Source organism: Lagopus muta, chromosome Z (assembly GCF_023343835.1).
Source record: "Lagopus muta isolate bLagMut1 chromosome Z, bLagMut1 primary, whole genome shotgun sequence".
Lineage (NCBI taxonomy): Eukaryota > Metazoa > Chordata > Aves > Galliformes > Phasianidae > Lagopus > Lagopus muta.
In genome coordinates, this window is record NC_064472.1 from 51,477,212 (window position 1) to 51,497,007 (window position 19,796).

Here is a 19,796-nt window from a genome sequence, read left to right on the forward strand (position 1 = left end):
TTCCGCCTCAAGAAGACAGTACAGGGTCCTTAGCCTACCTTTAGTACAACGGGTATGGTTTCTGAACACGTGAGGCTTCTGTAAAGCTCACATGAGAAGATCCTTCTGCACACAGAATTTACACTGGAATTTGACTGTCCATTCCACCGTAATATCAGCCATGAACTGTATGAAACAGAAGTTTAAAATGACATTAAAACTGGAAAGAAACAAAAGGTAGTGGAAAATTCTTCTCTTTGAAATAATTCACCTTTCTTTTTATTACATAATTTTCTTTTGGGTTTTCTCTCTTGCTTATGTTTGCATAGTAAGAAGGGTTTTTTTTGAAAAAAAGCTCATGTTAAAATATATTTATTTCAAATCATGCTGCTCTTACTGCATTTGTCATTGTTAAATATATAACAAGATTTCAAAAGGTTAAGTTCTATGAGGCCTTGTTTTAGGTAACATTATATTAATGAGTACTAAAATAAATGAAAGCTCTGTGGAAACAAGAGTCGTATAACACACAGTAACTTCATCTGCATTTCCTTTAAGGCTTTTAGTAACTAAAAGAAAGCTCTCAATGTTCATGGAGGCAGTTTCTCATAAGAAAATGATAGACTGTTTACAGCATTAGAGCACTGTCCAAACATTTTCTCTGTTTATTCAATTACCATTAACAAGGCCTTGTTAGATGTGCAAACAAAAACCCAATTAAAAGAAAAAGTAATAAATCACCTTACCAGAGTTTAGTCATATATCACTAAAGCATATCAGAACTATGGTATTGAAATAATACACAATGCTACAGGCAATTAAATACAAAACAAAGCAAAACAAATCTTATCCAAGGAAAAGCTGGGGAAGTACAATAAAAAAGAAGACCTAAATGAAACTTCCAAGCAGGACTGTTCTACATTTATGTCCTCAAAGGAGGCACAAAGATTGCATCTGCTCATTTGGAGAAATCTATAATGAAATATCACTTCTTGCGTGCCCTTCCTTCATGAATTTTTCCTTAATTTAGCAAATATACCCTTTTTACTGAAAACAGGTTCCTTATTGTTTCTACTGAACTTCTCACTAGTTACAACCCAGAAAACACTGTTAGCAATACTAGCACTATTACCAGACAGCATGTTTGATGTGGACTTGTACAACTGACTGTTTAGAAGTCAGTAGAAACTGTGCTAACGGCAGAGCATTCAGCCCACTTTACAATAGAGCACAGGTAGGATTTAAAGCATGATCTGTAAGATTAAAAGTGGGAAAAACATTTTGGTAATAATCTGTCCCCACTGGCTCAAAGGCAGCAGGCTAGCTTGCTTTCCAGTCTGAACATGGCTCTTTACCATGAAAGGACAGAACCCAGTGATTTCCTACACAAAATTTAATTCCCACTTCCTAGACCTTAAGCTGGTGTTAGGGGGGGATATTTTCTGATAATAAAGGAAACAGATTTATTAAAGAATCATATAAGTTATATATCTATTTCATGTTTTACTATGGCTGGCAGCCAAAATAAAATGTATACATCTGCTTCAAAGTAGAATTCAAAGGATGTAGAGAACTAAGGAAATCTAAATCTCTCCACAGAGAAGCAAGAAATCTGTTGACTTCTGAAGTCTTCAGTCTACAAAGTAAATATTAAACTAACTAAATTCAGCATTATCTTACCTCACAATTTACTTTCAGCCTTATTTTTTTTCTTTTCAAGTAAAATAAGAGCACTCTTTCATCATACATGAATGAACTATTTGTTTTAATAGAAGAAAATACTTTCATTCTATTTTAAATAATTCCTTTTGGAATACTTCTGTATGACCCTCATTTTATTCTTTTCTTTCTAAATAAGAATGGTGTTCATTCACTGCTGTTGTTGCAAAGTCTACAGATTCAGTTCTTCTTAGAAAACTTATGTCAGACCTCCTTATTGACACTGATTTTTCTTTGGAATCCAAATTCAAAAATGTTTTTAAAAAGTGAAATAAAATGTAATCACTGCATTCTGAAGTAGGTCTGAAATATGTCTGAATTTTACTGTTTGTTTGTTGTTTTTTTGTTTACCTCAATAATATTCTCAGTTAGAATGGATGAGGGGAAACAAATAGTTCTTCACAAACTATGACATGTGCACATACAATCCAGGGTATTAAGTAAACATGGATTCAAGATTTAATAATGATGATAGTTCTGTATAAAATCATCCCTCTGGTGGTGAACACAGAATTATCACTCTTGCCCATAGAAGCAGGATGTACAATGTGGAAGGATATAAGGAAAATTCTAATTGTTCTTTTAAGTTTCAAATTTTTGTCATATTTCAGTCATTTTAGAAATGTATTGTCAGTTGTCCAGTCCTTTGTTTTGTTAGCTGATTAGCTCATTCCTCATTCTGCTCACATCTTCTCTCCTAAAAGAAAAAACAAAACTCACTTTAAATAAAAACAAAGAATTTTCAATACAACAGTTTTCTAAGCCTGGGATTCACTTCTTGATGTTGCTGCTGACAGGCAGCTGTGTCTGGGACGTACCAGCTAGCTCTAAATTTCATTTCTGAGACTCTTTATGTGATCTTTTAGTCATAAAACTCCTTATCTGATAATATAGCCAAACCTGTATCTGAGAACACAGTCCAAAAACTATCAAGTTGAACAGCTTGAGTATCTTGATCATACAAAGATAATTGCAGAGTGGTATTTAAAGCAAATACAGTAACAGAAATACATTGTCTTACAGCTTGTTTTCCAGGCAAAATGTTTCTTTTTTGGGGGGGATAGGAAGGAGTGTTGATGTTGTGGGTTTTTTTAATTGTTGTTTTCTGTATGTTCTCTATTCTTACAGTAACACATATCTGGACAAATTTCTTTGCTCCCCCGTGACTGGACTGTTTCCAGTGGGATCTTAATTTCCATCTTCACACAAGCATCTCCCCAAATACCAGTTCAGGGAATAGCTCTGTGGGTTCTGAAATGGACTGAGATGGAGTTCTAAGTATCCCTGGGACCTAGCTTGTTGAAAGTACCCATGTCTCACAAGAACTGAGGAAAGATGTGGGTAAAGTTTGCTGTTACAGAAACAGCATCAAATAAAAGACATAGGCATCATTTTATCTTTTCTCCTTTCACTTACTGAACAGTCTTAATCTTTACCTATGAAGTTTTTTTCTCTTTTGCCCTTCTGATTCTCCTTCCCATTCCACTGTAGAGAAGTGACTAAGTAATTTTGGAATGGTTTACCTTACAGCCAGAGTTAAACTAGCATAAATTCATTTTCAGACCATTATGATATCTAGGGTTGAAAGTGCCATGCCTATTGTTGGTCCTTGCTTCCAGTGAAAATGGCTTTGAATAGGTGCTTTGTGATACCCTTCAGAATATCCTTAAGATTATCAACAGTTGCACACAGGAAAAAGTTGATTCACCTGCATGATGCAAAAGGCTCTAGAGCACTCCTCAAGAATTGGCCTTTGACCAGAAGAAACTCTTCCTTCAGAGGCTAGCCCTTAAATGAGTCCAGGGAAGTGTCATGTGGGAAGCACAAGTGAACTGCTTGCACCTGTGCTTCCTGGGCCATCCAAATGCTGGTGCCCACGTGACTTGTACAGAAGCAGAACATTCAAATACAAACAAATACAAAATACAAATGAGAGGACCATGATTTACAGAGGTTTTGTGCCTATATGCAGCAATTTCTACTAAAAAAAAATGTAGCTTACTTTGGAGCAATTTTTTAAAATATTGTCTTAATTCAGATAACAGATACGAAGAGAAAAAAATACAATAAACATGGAAATAACAAGTGAGACTATTTCCATTATCTAACTGTTTTTCAGAAGTGTTGAAGAACAGCAAAGAAATATAACACTTGACATTGCTAAGAATGACACCTAAGGCAGCAGTAATTTCATGTAAGGCAAATCCTCCAAACCTGTTGATACCAGTGCACCCAAGAAGTGCAATTTTTCTTTTTTTTTTTTTTTTTTTTGTGGGTTGTTCTTTTTTTTTTTCCAGCAATTTAGGAGAGTATTCAAAAAATTGAATTCTGAACCCATTTCAGAAATTTGGTGTTTTTCCTTTTTTTCTTCATTAAATATCACATCAGTATTTTCATCAAAACACCAAAACCTAGCGCAGAAATACCTAGTGCCCCCAGAATACTGACTCCTCTTGAATGTGCTGCGAATGGAAATCTGTGTGAGTGATCTGATAGCACAGCTTCCAAGCCCACTTCCTCTCTTCCCCATCTCTTCACAATGACAACAGCTTTGTTCAAAGCTTTGTTACAATTTCAGCATCCTAAAGGAGCCAAATCACCCTTTGTGTTGATGATGGCCTACTACCTTATTGAGGTGACTTTTGCTTTGCCTCTTAGAAAATTTACCTAAAGTTCAGTTCAGGACTAGGTAGACATAATGAGAATCATTACCTGTTTAAAAGAAAAATGTTTATTTTCTCTTCAGGAGGTACCTTACTGAAGAATGTGAATTGGGGTGCCTGTAGGTTAGATCATTGTTATCATAGAGGTAACTCTACTAAGAACTGTAAAAAACAAACAAACAAACAAACAAACAAAAACAAACAGAAACCACCTAACGAGGTCTAACAATGTTAGAACCTGCAAAGGAGCTCCTTTACATTTTTCTTCCTGAAAAAAATAATCTCTTCCAATGTGTTTGACATACTGTACTTCCTTATATTTCTCAGTACTGCAAAGCCAAGACTGGAAAAGTAATGTTTCTGAGGGAAAAAAAAGAAGAAAAAAAAAAGCCAGTCTAAACATTACAAGCCCTGCAGAAATTCATGACCCCTTCAAGGAGAACAGAGAGGCTACTCCCTAAATATGCTTCCCATGCAGTTTCTGAGCACACGTAAGTAAAGCAGTCAAGTTACCATTGTGTACAATTGTGTACAAGGCCCCAGAGAGTCCAGGAAGGACACTGAGATCCAACAGCAGTAATTCAGTATTATCCCTACACCATGACTTTCCATTATGGTTTATTCTTCATCTCCTTTGGCAGGACAGCCGTGCTGCTGAGTGAATTGGTAATGCTGCCCTCTAGTTCACTCCCAGATATGCAGCTCTCTGATAGCAATGCATCCCGGGCTCTCAGTGTCAGAAAACTAGCTCCTTTGAAGGCTTCCTCTGCCCCATAAAGTCTCACCCATGCATCGCCCAGGTACCCACCTCCTCCTATGGTTTTTATCCCTCTGCAACTCCTTACACTCTCTCTGCTAGTTCTCCTGGCATAATACACATGTCTGGGGGAGGCAGGGCAGAGATCTTCATGTCTGTAGAAATGGCCATTACTTGATTTTGCATCCTCAGGCTGCTCTGAAATATAAAGCAAGAAGACACAGTAACCAGATAAATTCCCCAGCCTCTTCTCAGAAAGTTACTTGAAAAGCACATTAAATTTTCTTGATCTTGACTTTTCCTTTTTTAGAAAAGAAGAAGACCAAAAATAGACTTTCTGATTACAGTGCGAAACCTATAAAGGGAATGCTTATTAGTTTGTGTAGCTCTGCCAGCCCAGAGATGAAATGAGTCATTGAAGTGTCAGAAGGTTGCATCTACTGCTTTTTCACTGCTCTGACAGAGAATTATTATCATCTGCATGATGTTCTAGTTGGAGGACACCTAATACCAGAGGCCATTGCTACCAAAAACTTACTGGCTTTTGGCCAAAGGCTTCAAGGACAACTGAAACAGAGCATGCAAGACTCTTTCTTGTTATTTGGGGTAGACAAATATAAATAATCTTCTTAATTAAACACAGTGAGGAAGTGAAGATGCTAGGACCTCAGTGCTGATCCCTGAAATAAGCGCTTCACCAGTTATTTCAGCAATGCCAGGATTTCAAAATGGAACAGGGAATTGATGTACCATACAGTAGAGGATTATGGGTGTAAAATGTACTTAAACAGCCTGTACAGTAAAATATCACACTTCGGTACACTCAGTTTGGCTGTTTGTTGTTTATAAAAACTAAAAATAAATACATAAGACACTTGCAATAGGTAGCATGCCATTTCTATTTCTCCCATGGGAAATAAACTTTATTTGACAGAGAGCAGTGGCTTTTTGGGGAAGAAAAAAAAAAAAAGTGCAGACATAAACTGTATGTACTGAGGCATGAAGTCACATATTTAGAAGACTAGAGCTACCAGCACAGGAAACTGTTTTCCAGAGCTTGTTTAAGAGCAGAGCCATAGGAGTACAGGTCTGGAAGGAGGAAGTGTTGCCTACAGAAAATATCTGTGCAATTTATGGGTACACTGCTACATCTAAGAATATGTGCCTGTGGAGGAAAAAAAAGACGAAAAAAAAAGTAATTTTCCAGTGAATGGTAAAAATGGGGGAGGGATCCACCATTATCTTCAGTGAAACTCAAAGAATGGACCCTGGGACCACGTCTCCCTTTTTTGAGTTGGGAATTTCAGTAGACAGCTTGACTAGGTGGGTAAAGATTGAAATGTGTGCTCCCTGCACATCTCTGCCATTGACCAGCTCACTGTTTGTAAATCCACTGGCACTGCAGTTGTCACAATGTGCTTTTTTTGTTGTTTTTTTTGTGTGTTTGTTTTTTATTTTGTCCTGCCAGGCAGGATGTGATCTCAGCTGGGAATCCTGGAACTACAGTAAAATAAATGACTTAATGATTCAGAACAGAAAAATAAATCAACCTCTCCCTTCTTTCCCAGAGACTCAAGCAAAGGATGCCATATATCACTCCCAAACCGTGTATATTCTAAGAAAACTGCTAAACTAAATGGGCCATTTCCCACCTTCATTCCCTCTAAGAGACTACCAAACAGCAAAACCTTGCTCCAACAAATCACTAAAAGAAAATAACACCGAGTTTCTGTCCTTGTACTGAATGCCTACCTTTACATTGCGTTGAGATCTTAGGAACAGATCTCTCCTTACCTGGCTATGCTCATACAACAGCTCCAACAGCTATGCTCATCTAGCATAAAGACAGCTACATCCTACTTTATTTACCAACTGAACTTTTAATATATTAGGAGAAAAAAATGTTATGGACAGTTCAAAAGAATGTCATCCAGACTAAACTTGATTTCAATTCATTTTGGTGAAGGAGACTGAAGATGCAATGGGGTACTTGGGATTGGTCCCAAGATTTTTGGTTATACCATATATCCCCAATGAAGTGATGACACTGTTAATAGCTGATCTAAATGTACAGTTACAAAGTGCTGTAGAAATTACAATAGATAGAATGTTACTGTAAATAAACAAAGAAGTGAATTGCATGACTAGGTAATAATAAGATGAATTCTGTTTACACAAAATTTGCAGAGAAATAATTTAATAGGTAAGTGTTAACATTTTGGGTGGGTACTGAAATCATAGGATTTCAAAGTAAAAAGCTGTAGCAAATACATAATTTAGGGTAGTAAGTACATAAACCTCAAGTAAAAAGTGGCAGGAAAGAGAAAGAATGACAGCTCAGGTTCTCTGCTCCATCTCTAATACTACAGAAAATTCAGTATGAACACTATTCTTTTTTAGATAATAATCAAATATAGGCACACACTGTCCCAGCTCTGACTATCTCTTAAATAAAAAACAAACAACAGCAAGAACAGAAAAGTATCAACACAGCAAAATGCAGAAATAAAGAGAAATATAGAGTTGGTGCTTACTGTTACTAAGATCCTAAAGGGCTATATCTACTGGATTTAATATTTACAACTCTATATGGGCAAAAACAGTTATTACTATTTTTCTGCAGATGATCGTGGGTCAATGCTTATTTTGCAGATATTCGTTATGTTAATCTGTACTTGCTGTCATAATCATTGAGGAGCAGTAATAGATCAGCCATAACTGAATGCACTTCCTAGTAGCAGTGAGTGTCTCATGCTTAATGTATTTATTTATAACTTGCTACTTTTGGAAAATTTCTCCCCCAAAAAAGTCTAAGTGAGAGTAACTTTCAGCTTTGATTCATCTCTGGTTAGAGAGGAAAAATGTAAGCAGTCATTTGGAAAGACAGAACAGCTGTTTATCAGTTTTACATACTCTGATTAAACCTGCCATTGAAACTAGGGGTTTGTAAAAAGTCTAGTAGAAGAATACCCTGTTGTAGCTTAAACCCCAGAGCCACAAGCAATCACATGGAATTGTCTAACAAAATGTAGCTTGTAACACAGAACTGTTGTTGACAATCTTATTTCTATTTTCACACCCTTATATTTTCTTAATTCCAAAATGGATGACAATCTAGCCATTCTGCGTATTCAAGTACCCACTGAATAACTTCCCATTGGGGATTCCCACTTGAATTTGGCCTGACAGCTTCAAGGCATGGTGAACCATGTTTGCCATTCTTTAAATAATGACTTTGACTGTCATAAGTAGTCTCATTAGAAATTAAATCATCATTCTCCAGCTACAGCTTTAGGGCAGGTACTGCATCTTGGCCACTCTAAGCTCTCTCACCCTACAGCGGCTATATAATGTCAGAACTGATAAAACAAGAAGCTAGCTTTCTGCTACAGTCACTGACTCAGGAAGACTTTGCCAACCCAAGGTTTGCAACGCTTGGAATAATCAGTTTAGAGATGAGTATGGAGAAAGAAAAAAATTTACTGAAGAAAGAAGGAAGACCAGAAATACATATACTGTATACCTGTAAAAAAGTACTTTCATGCCCTTTTTGCAAATATATTTATTTATTAATATCTACTTTTATTATCTTTACATGCAAACTGAGGAAAAAGTACACATAGATCATTGAAGAAGGGCCAATGAAACTGAAAAATCCTGAATGTTTCATAACACTGCAAGGCTAGAGGGAATAAGGATTTTCTTCTGATCATCTCATCCAATTCAAAGCATGTTTTTCTTTCTAACAGGTGTAAAGACTAACCTAGCAAGGCACTTCATGAATAAAACTCAAATTTCCTTCTCTGCCTTTTTTTTTTTCTTCCCATTTCTGTATCTAATTAGCAATTTTATGAATATGTATTAGTAAGGACAGGAGCTAACTTCAGTTTTTCAAAGTTATTATTAACACACTTAATATGATCAGATGCCATTTGTTAATAGGTCAAAAGGTTTCCAGATGAATAAATGATCCTTGTTGGTAAAAGATCCAAGAGACATCAGTCCTTCTCCATTCTTATTATATGTGTTGATGTCACAAAAGGTCTTTTGATCATTTAGAAATTGCACAGGTTTTATGCATCTGCAATAGAAGCGATTGGTGTTTTTTATCTGGATAGCAGTGTTAATTGTGTGATTATTAAAGCTAATAAGATTATTACATTTGTTGCTATAAATGTTACTTCTAATAGTGCTGTTATTTTACTGCAGTTGTCAAAAAGTCCAAAAAGTGTGCATGAAGAAAGGAAAACAGGGAACAGAATTTTGCTCTGGACCATTCAGAACTCAGACCTCTGAAAAAGCTTTTGTTTGAGCACCTATACAACAGAACCTCCTCACAGTATATCTCTGCAGGTGAGTCTGAAACAAAATATCCAACTTCAGTTTCCACCAAGTATCCTTCACCTTTATGTCCCACTCTGAAAGCAATGAAGAAAGAAAGAGATTTCTCCACACATCTAAATAGCTGAAAGTTCAGTTACACGAAAAAATGAGGCAACCTTTCTGCTTGGAAGTCTGCTGCCGTCCTGAGTACCTAAACTCCCAATTCATGGCCAGAATGGATGCAACAAAAGACAGAATACTGCGCAGAGAAATGTTTTGAGCTGCACAGAACATGTTCCTTTGGATTTCATTTGAACCCCACTGTGCTGGAAATGTTTTGAGATATGCATCGTTGGCCTAACAGATATGCTTAGTCCTAAGGTGGACAGAACATTTGAGAACAGAGGAGTTGAAAATGAAATGATTATACAGTTCATGAGCTATTCTGTGCTCTCTGCATGCCAAGATTCTGTTCAACTACAAATCTACAAAAGGCTCCGCTCCCCTGCAAAACATCACAAACATTCTTTGCCACTTTTCCAAATTTTCATTTGTTCCAGAAAAGCATACTTCATACTTGCGTAGCGCATGCAGAAGGTAAGATAAACATACATAATGGATACACATTTCATATATATATATATATGTATGTATATGTATATAGCAGCTCAATAAAGGTTTAGTTGTGCTTGCCCACCTTAAGTGCCAAAAGGTATTTGACAGATATCTTTGATTTTAAACTGTGAGTCAATGATTGAATATTAAGTAGAAGCTTTCTCTCTATAATTGTTATCTATTTAGAATGCATTTTTCTCCTTGAAGAAGACGGCAACCCTTATATTATAATACTAAGAAATCAGGCTTTGGTTTTAGCCTGCTACAGCTGCACTCACACCAAAGAAGTATATGGCTGCTCATTCCTGTGGACAGCTTAATCTAAAAACCTAGCCGCCCACACTTAGCTCACTTTCATGTTGTTCATGGAGTTATCTGCATTTCTATCTTTGGTCTGGCTTTACAGTAGCAAAATTAAATCTAAATATTCTGTTCTAATTATGGTAGACATAGTAGTTAGAACCTTTCACAAGATTTCTGTGCTATAACCAGGAGAATGTACAAAGGATTAGTGACTGGACAAGAAAACATTAAAAAGTCTTGAGAATCTGTGTTCTCCTTTTTGTTCCACTAACTAGACAAACCAAGCCACAATAGAGACATTTTACAGGTGATAAAAGGTGGAAGCAGGCCTCAACTACACCTCTGGGTGATATCTTGGCCAATATGAAGGCCAAGGTTTAAGGCCTAACCAACATTAGAATTTGAGTTTGGATTTACCAGAATTGAAATTTTACAGTGGTATCTTGAAGCTTCATAACACTGGGAGAAAGGTGTTGAAGCTGAACTTCTAATTTAGCATTGTGAACACTGGAGTTTTGCTCTGCCCAGCACTATTCAATTCTCGTGCAATTTGAAGAGAGAAGATGAGCTACTCTCCACTTTGGTGTGCTGCCTCAATCTCTAACTTTTACTAGCTAGATATGCTGAATGAGCAAAAGCACAGAATGCAATTCTCAGGAATAGTGTTTATATATGTGGCACATCTGTAGGGTGAAATAGCACCACTAAAATTTGAATAGTATCTCAAAGGAAGATAAACTAATCCAGGTTTCAACACTATGTAAAAGCACACAGCACGGAATGAGTTAATTCTAAAAATCAAACCCAGAATATATTGCATCCTGAATGCAAGTCTAAAAGAGGCACGTCATCAAGCATCATTTGCCAGTGTTCTCGCCTATGACACCTGACTAAAACTTCTGGACAACACTTTCCTCAGTGAGGAGGTATGAGCTCCATGAGAAAAACTCTATGAAAAGATGCAGCCTCTGAAAAATGTAACAGAAGCTTGAATTAGCTGAAGCCTGGAGCATGCTGCAAGTCCTTGATTTATAGGGAGAGGGGAATCACAGTAAAAGGTCTGTTCCTGATTTCAAGGACTCACATGCTGACAACGGAATAAAATGGAGATTGGAGCAATTCAACTTATATTCAACAGCATAGGCTATAGTGCTAGAATTGCAAGACTGGACTCTTAGGGGCACTGTCATCATTTAGGTCAGGCAAACTCTGATGATTATGAGAAAAGCCAGCTGAGTAATGAAACATCCAACACAAGCACTGAAAACCAGTGACAGTAACTGCTATTGCATTATTACAGGTGATGTTAAATCATGGCATCAGTGATTTATGATTTAGTTCCTAACTTGCAGTTGTATCTCAAGTCTTAGTCTGGGAGCTACACTCATGGTTAATTTGTGGTCACCCCATAAATCATAGAATCATAGAATCATAGAATCACCAAGGTTGGAAAAGACCTAAAAGATCATCCAGTCCAACCGTTCACCTGTTCCCAATAGCTTTCACTAAACCATGTCCCTCAACACGACATCCAGCCTTTCCTTGAACACCCCCAGGCTCAGTGACTCCACCACCTCCCTGGGCAGTCCATTCCAGTGCCTGACCACCCTTTCTGAAAAGTAATACTTCCTCATGTCCAGCCTGAATCTCCCCTGCTGTAGCTTGAAAATAAATAAAATGTAAATAAATGTAAAAAATGTAAAAAAATGTAAATAAAATACACTGAAGTTGTTTAAGGTTAAGAAAGTAGATATTTTGTGCTGTTGATACAATAATAGATGTTTCTGGACATATTCATTACTATATGGCTGAATTGACACATTTGGACCTTGTTCACCTATCTTTTTTGCATGGGTCTTAGAAGACCTAACTCAGTAGCTCTCCCTAACACAATAAAACAGAAGTTGTATTTATATTCAATTCAATTATTCAGAAAAGTAGTGAAATTCCGAATGGTGAAGAACTGAAAAGAAAGAAGAATATTTATAAATGGAATTCTTAAACTCAATTAAATGAATCAGTATAACTAACAAACCTCTATAACAAACGCCTAAATATAAATATGCTTGTGTAAATATACAAAGTAAAGCCACAGTATAGCACATTAAACACCTTCTGTCCAAACGAAAATGAAGGTGGAAGTAAAAACAGCCATACAGGTCTTAATATTAATAAACATTAGTTTATAGAATCATAGAATTTCCTTAAAGCATTCCCAGCCCTTCCGGACTCTCATGCCCTCCAGAACTGCCTCCGAAAGAGGCCAAAGTCTGCCCTCCGGATGTCCAGGGTGGCAGCTCTGCTGACTCCCCTCCGTGGTTCAACAATAATAAAAAATCCAGCATCTTGTGATCATTCTGTCCCAGACAGCCTCCAATCTTAACATCTCCCACAAGACCTTCTCTGTTAACAAACAGTAGGTCTAGGATTTTGCTTCCCCTCTTTGGCTCCTTCGCCAGCTCTGTGTCAGGAAATTATCTCCCACACACTCTAGGAACCTCTGGGACTTTCTGCTGTTCATAATTCCAGCAAATGTCTGGGAAGTTGAAGTCCCCACGAGAACAAGGGGTAGAGAACTCGAGACCTCTCCCAACTGTCTACAAAGTGTTTTATTCACCTCTTTATTAACCATCCTGGTTGGGTGGTCTGCAGCAGACTCCCACGATAATGTCAGTCAGAGTTTATCTCAACTCACAAGTTACACCTTTTTCCGATACTCTCTCCCATCTCACTGAGGAGGGAGTGAGGAAACAGCTGGTCTGGTGCTATGCTTAGTGTGTACCCTAAGTGCTTCTCCCAGATCCAGCACCATTCCTTTCATCAGTTTCTTATAATAGTATGGGGAGATTCAAGCTAGAAAATGTTATTAGTGCAGTGATAATAACTTTTCACTGGATAGCAGAATTTGAGCTAGAAAAAGTCTTTGTTCCACCTTTTACAGTAGAAGTAAGCAAGCAAGGAACTCATTTCTTTCACATCACTTCAGAAAGATGCTAGGACTTAAAACAATCACCTTGCAAATATAATCAGTGCTATGACATCTTAAAATAGGTAAGAAACACTAGAAAAAGCCAAGGGCAAGGTATGACAAACATCCTTGTGATCTTGAAGAATATGGACCTGGCAAAGAGTAGGGTCAGGACCCTAACCTTTGGGAGAGCAAACTTTAGGCTGTTTAAGGAATTATTGGGTGAGATCTCCTGGAAAGCTGTCCTTAGAGACAAAGGAGTGGGAGAAAGCTGACGACTCTTTAAAGATGCACAAAAGAGCACAAGAACTCACCTTCTGTCTGAATAAGAAAACAGAGAGGGGATGTAGGAAACTCGCATGGCTAAGGACCTGCAGGTCAGACTGAAGGAAAAGAAGGGATTGTGCTGGCTGTGGAAACAAGGGTGTGTCACCTGGGGATAATACAGGGATGCTATCCAGACTTGGAGAGAGAGGATTTAGGGAAGCCAAGGCATAGATGGAATCGAACTTGGCAAGAGATGTTAAAAACAACAAGAAGAAGAGATTCTATAGTTTCATTGGCCAGAAGAGTCAGGCCAGAGAAAAAGCATGCCTTCTTTGGTAAATGAGAAAGGAGAACTGACTACAATAGATATGGAAAAGGCTGAGGTATTAAATGAGTTTTTTGCTTTGATCTTCACTGGCAGCCAGGATTCCTGTATTTCTCACACTGAAGCCTGCATTCCTGAACCTCTAGGTTGGAACTGGGAAAGTAAATCAACCTCAACCCCCTTGCTGTAAGGGCAGAGCAAGTCCAAGACCACCTCAACAGACTGAATGTGTGTAAGTCTATGGGCCAGATGACATGTATCCCAGGGTCCTGTAGGAAGTGGCTGATGTGGTTGCTGAGCCACTCTGTCATCTTTGAAAAGTCATGGCTGTCAGGCAAGTCCCTGGGAATGGAAAAAAGGAAATGTCACTCCCGTTTACAAGAAAGGGAGCAAGGTAGACTGAGGGAAATACAGGCTGGTGAGCCTCACCTCTGTGCTTGGGAAGATCATGGAACAGGTCCTTCTAATAGACATGGTAAGGCACATGAGGGATGAGTGGGTGATCCAAGATAGCCAGCATAGCTTTACCAAGGGTAGGTTGTGCCTGACCAATCCGGTGGCCTTCTATGATGGAGTGACAGCATTGGTGGACAAAGAAAAGGCAACCACTGTCATCTACCTGGACTTGCACAAGACCTTTGACATGGTCCCCCACCACATCATTATCTCTAAATTGGAAGGGACTATTCAGTGGATAACGAATTGGTTGGAAGGCCATAAACAAGTAGTTCTAGTGAATGGTACTGCATTCAGGTGGAGGCAGCTTATGAGCAGTGTCCCTCAGAGGTTTATCTCAGGACCAGTGCTCTTCAAAATCTTCATCATGACATCAATAATGGACACAAGTGCACCCTCAGTAAGTTTGCCGATGACACCAAGTTCACTGGTGCGGTTGGCACATTAGAAGGAAGGGATGCCATCTAGAGGGACCTTGACAAACTTAAAAAGTGGGCCCATGTGAACCTAATGAGATACAGCACAGTAAAGTGGAAGGTTTTGCACTTCAGTCAGAGTATATGTATACAGAATAGGATAAAAACTCCTTGAGAGTAGCCCTGCAGAGAAGGACTTGGTGGTCCTGGTAGATGAAAAACTGAAAGTCAGAAGTGTTTTCTTGAAACTCGGAAGACCATTGGTATCCTGGGCATCATCAGAAGAGGGGTGGCCAGCAGGGACAGGATTGTCCCTCCCTACTCTGCCCTCGTAACGTCCCATCTGGAGTACTGTATCCAGGTCTGGGGACCTCAATACAGGAAAGATGTGGAGCTGTTGAAGAGGGTCCAGACAGGACCTCTCCTATGCAGGCAGGCTGAGACTTCATTGCAGCCTTCCAGTATTTAAAAGGGAATTATAAATAGGAGGAGAATCAACTTTTTACAAGGGTAGACAGTGATAGGACAAGAAGGAATGGTTTTAAGCTCAAGGAGGAAAGGTTTAGATTGGATATCAGGAGGAAGTTCTTTGCAGATGGAGTGGTGAGGTGTTGGAACAGGCTGCCCAGAGAGGCTGTGGATGCTCCATCCCTGGAGATGTTGGATGGGGCCAGGTTGGATGGGGCCCTATAAGTAAACTGGTCTAGTACCAGATCTGGAGATTGGTGGCCCTGCCTGTGGCAGAGGGGCTGAAACTTGCGATCCTTGGGGTCCCTTCTAACCCAAGCCATTCTATGTTACTGTGATTCTACGATCCTTAGAAAACAATGATGTCTGCATCCCGTATTTCCAAAGGTCTTGATAGTACATGCTACAAAGAGTGAGAAAAGAAAACAAGATTGCAGTGTTCCCTAACAATTCACCTTTTAAACAAGGTGAAGGTGAAGGACGCATTTTTGAGTGCTGGATATATGTTTGGTGGGTAAGCAGGGTTGGTGCAGCAGTTAGTATTGCTACCTGCCAGCATGTGTCACTTTCACAGGCTGCTGACAAAGAGCAACAGTGGCAGAGAAGCTTATGCCCCAGCTTCTGAGCCTTGCAGTCTGAAGCTCAGCAGGTGAACAGCTGAGATTGAAGGTAGTATCCCTTAACACACTGTGTTATGTGAGTGGCAGTTCCTAAGCTGACTCGAATGTCATTTTTCCATTTTGCTTCTGGAGATTGTCAGAGGAGCGAAGGGACATGTGGTGCTCATAGCTAACAAGATCTTGGCTATCTAATTCCTTACTTCAGCTAGCTAGATTGTTCAGCACCATTTGCTTGTAAAGCTAAATACAAAGGGTTGGTTATAGCAGCTGCTGCTGGTTCTACATTCACAAGGACAATCAAGGTAGCAGGAGCTACCTTTTACATTCCCCTCTTTAGCAACAGAAGAAAGAAGCCCAACTTCTAAGCTCTCAGCTGGCCATTTGTCCCAGATACTTGTTGTAAGATAGCTTTTGATTTTATCTGATATCCTGCCATTTAGTGTCTGTGTTTTTTCTAAGCATGTGCCATGTTGTTCAGATATTAGTTTTATCTCCATTCAGCAGGAAGTGTCTAGCACAGAAAACTTAATGAGGACAAAGTTAATCCATGTGAACAAAGTCCCTATGGAATCAAAGAAGGCATTCAGGTGTGTAATCATATGACTGTTTGTCCATTGAAAACTAAAGTAAGATTGGTTTGAAATTTCTTGCAGTGATGCTCCAGCATGAATCTGCAGGACTTAGAGAAAAATAAAATCCATAGGAGACAGTTAAATAGTGACAACACTTTCACATTTTCACATAATGGTCTTAATGTATTTTAAGTGCTTCTTTACTGAAATTGTGTGTACCTAAAATGTGTATAGATTTACTGTATTTTTTGTAAAGCCTCAAAAGCTATTTTCCCTTTGCCAAACAAAACTCACATCTTCTAACATCGGTTTGTCTTGATAGCACAATCTACTCCCAGTGCAAAAAGAATTAGTTTTTGCTAGCATATTCATGACCACTGCATTCATAAAGCTGAAATGAAAATTCTGCCTCAAACAGATCCAAACATCTGTAAAAACAAGACTCAAAACAAGGCTATTTTAACTGTGTAGATGATTACAGGCTGTGCAAAACTTTTACATGGTGACTGTCAGTAGAGTTACACCAGCAGGAGCGCACAGGGGCAGTTAGGGCTTTCATTACCTGAGTGTTCTTTATAAAGAGTGTCCTCAGATACTGCAACATCTTTAGCATAACAGAGGAAAAGCTGCTCGTTTAGCTGCTCGTAAAAATAGGTTTAAATCCTATTAAATTCTTCTCCAACTTGCTATTATCATTACATTACTATCTTAGGCTTTTGTAATACACTCGTCAATTCCAAAACACTTTAACAGATGAATCCAGACTATACCCAAGGAGAAAAGAATGTATCTCAGAAATACTTCTAGGCAAAGGTAGAAATGAAAATAACTGAAAACTGGCAAAAATTAAGAAGGAAGGATGTAATTCTCAAAAAAAAAAAAAAAAAAAAAAAAAAAAAAAAAAAAAAAAGTGCTTTGTGTTTAATCTCTGTAGAGATTGATACAAGTTCTGCAAATAAATAAATAAATAAATAAATGGAAATTCTGGACATAGTGAAGTCTGTGAACTCCATTGGTCTAACATCTGGTGGTGCTAAAGTGATTCCTCTCTTCATAAGATCAGACTAATGGTATCACCTTGCCTGTAGCTCTTGATTAGTACATATCCAAACTTAATGCCTTCATCTCCTTTTGCAGTACTGAGCTGCACAATTTTGCAGGCTCTGTCACAACAGCATTACAATATCTCAACACAACTTAACTTAGTATCAGTTGATCTCATCAGGCAGCAGCTGACATCTTCAAATTGCTCCAGCCTGCTCCAAGAGCCATCTGCAGGATTGTGAATTGCAAGCCTACTCAAGTGGCAACACTTCAAGGAGTAAGAAAGTGTTCAGTCTTTGTTGCATTTCTTTTAAATCGCTTGAATCACATCTAGCAGTTAGACAAATAGCTCCAGAACAGCCAAGCTCCTTAATAATAGTCTGAGAACAATTTTAGCAATTGATCTTTCTAAGTGCATTCATGAAATTTTTTACCAATACCTAAGAGATTCTGATCTCTGTGTTAAGATGCAGGATTCCCATAATTTCATCTGAATTTTTAAATAATTTCTTCCTCAAGGGTTCAGTAAAATTCTGTTTTTCAATTGTACGTTTTTAACAGTTATCAATAGTGTTCATACAGATTAATCATATACATTATAGCTTCAGTTCACTAATACTGGCTGTTGCACATAAGATGAATGAGTGGGTGCTCTCTAGTATTAGAGATCTAAGAGAAGGAAAAAAAAATGCAACAGTAATTTGAAAACCTCCCAAGCATTATATGTTAGGCTGAATGAAGGTCTACAATATCATCTAGAAAGAGTATTCCATTCTGTTTTAACCTGTGTAAAAACAGCAAAGTTTGATCAACTGATGGATATTTTCCATTAAAAAACAGCAACAAAAGAACCAACACTCATCTATGCGTACACATTTTACATTTGCTACATCTGTTTGAAGTAGTTCAGTTCATGGTCTTCTATTTATTTAAGCTTTTATTTACTTTTTAGTTTTTAGGTATTTGGGTGAGGGGAGTGAAATCCATTTGCTTAAGACTCCTTAATAGAATAGATAGAATCGCACAATGACATCTAAATGTTTCTTGAGAACCTCCAGGGATGGTGACCCTACCACCTCCCTGGGTAGTCCATTCCACTGTCTGACCACTCCTTTGAAGAAGAAATTCTTCCTCATATTCAACCTGAAGTTTGCTTGGTGCAATTAAAGGCCATTCCCTCTTGTCCTGTCACTAGTAATATGGGAGAAGGGGGTAACCCCCACCATGCCACAACTTTCAGGCAGTTAAAGAGCACTATAAGGTCCCACCTGAGCATCTTCTTCAGGCTGAACAATCTCATTTCCCTCAGCTGCTCCTTGTAAGACTTGTTCTCCAGACCGTTCACAGCTTCACTGCCCTCCTCTGTACAGATTCCAGGGCTTCGATGTCTTTCTTGTAGTGAGAGGCCCAAACTGAATACAATACTCAAGGTGCAGCCTCACCAGTGCTGATTACAAGGAGACAGACATTTCCCTGCTCCTGCTGATTAGGCAAAAGAAACAATTCCTAATTGAGAGGTTCCCTGGTGACTGTTCTCCTTTTCACAGAACCGGACTACTCCTGCACACAAATGCCATCTGAGACATTGCAGGCCTTATTCTGAAGAAAAGTGGCATTAGGAGAGTACCATTACGCCTTTTATTAGCACTTGGCTGCCAGAAACAAAAAAATCACAGACCGTGACCAAGTCATAAAATTAGCTCATTTCAGACCATCTGAAAATGCTCCATTGGAGTTAGCAATGCTGGTGTCTCTCTTCTTATTATCAGGGAAGCATGGCTAACATGAGCAGCTCACATCAAGAGGAAACAGTCTGCAGAACAAAAGTTTTATACTAGCAGTAGTATGGGGAAGCAGGTATTTCAGCTTCATAGAGACACTGTAGATATATCATCCTTTAGTAACAATTCAAAAAGTAGAGCTCACTTTCTGAAGGTTTAGGTTCATCCCTCACAGCATCTTCTTGAAAACCTATCTTGTTTCACCCAGCATCCAAAAAGCCATCAGCTTTGCAAGAGCACTGTCACAACTGCTGTATACAGTAACACATCATTTCTCTCTGCTGTTTGGGACCTCTACTATGTCAGCCAGTGACTTCTCCTGTTCTCTTGTAGAGTTCTTTCTCCACTCTCTGCAGACTTTCATCCTGTGGTTGTCTGAAATTTTTTGATGCTGACTTCAAAATCTCACACATTCTGGTATTTCTTAAGTCCCTTTGTAAAAAATATTAGTTTAGAGTATACAAGAAGCATATGCTGATTTACAGCTATTTGGAACAATAAAGTACATTTCCTTTTATTC

General features: G+C 38.4%; 1 protein-coding gene across 1 annotated transcript in view; it reads right to left on the reverse strand.

The window, feature by feature from the left end:
* Positions 1 to 335: 335 nt before the first annotated feature.
* Positions 336 to 19,796, reverse strand: part of HINT1 (histidine triad nucleotide binding protein 1) — a 40,233-nt gene continuing 20,772 nt past the window's right edge. Inside the window, exons 3-4 of the mRNA XM_048931265.1 lie at positions 5,170 to 5,316; positions 336 to 2,395 (exon numbers count right to left, since the gene is read on the reverse strand). Of these exons, the coding sequence (XP_048787222.1) occupies positions 5,203 to 5,316 (114 nt within the window). The 3' untranslated portion in view covers positions 336 to 2,395; positions 5,170 to 5,202. The remainder of the gene's footprint in view (positions 2,396 to 5,169; positions 5,317 to 19,796) is intronic.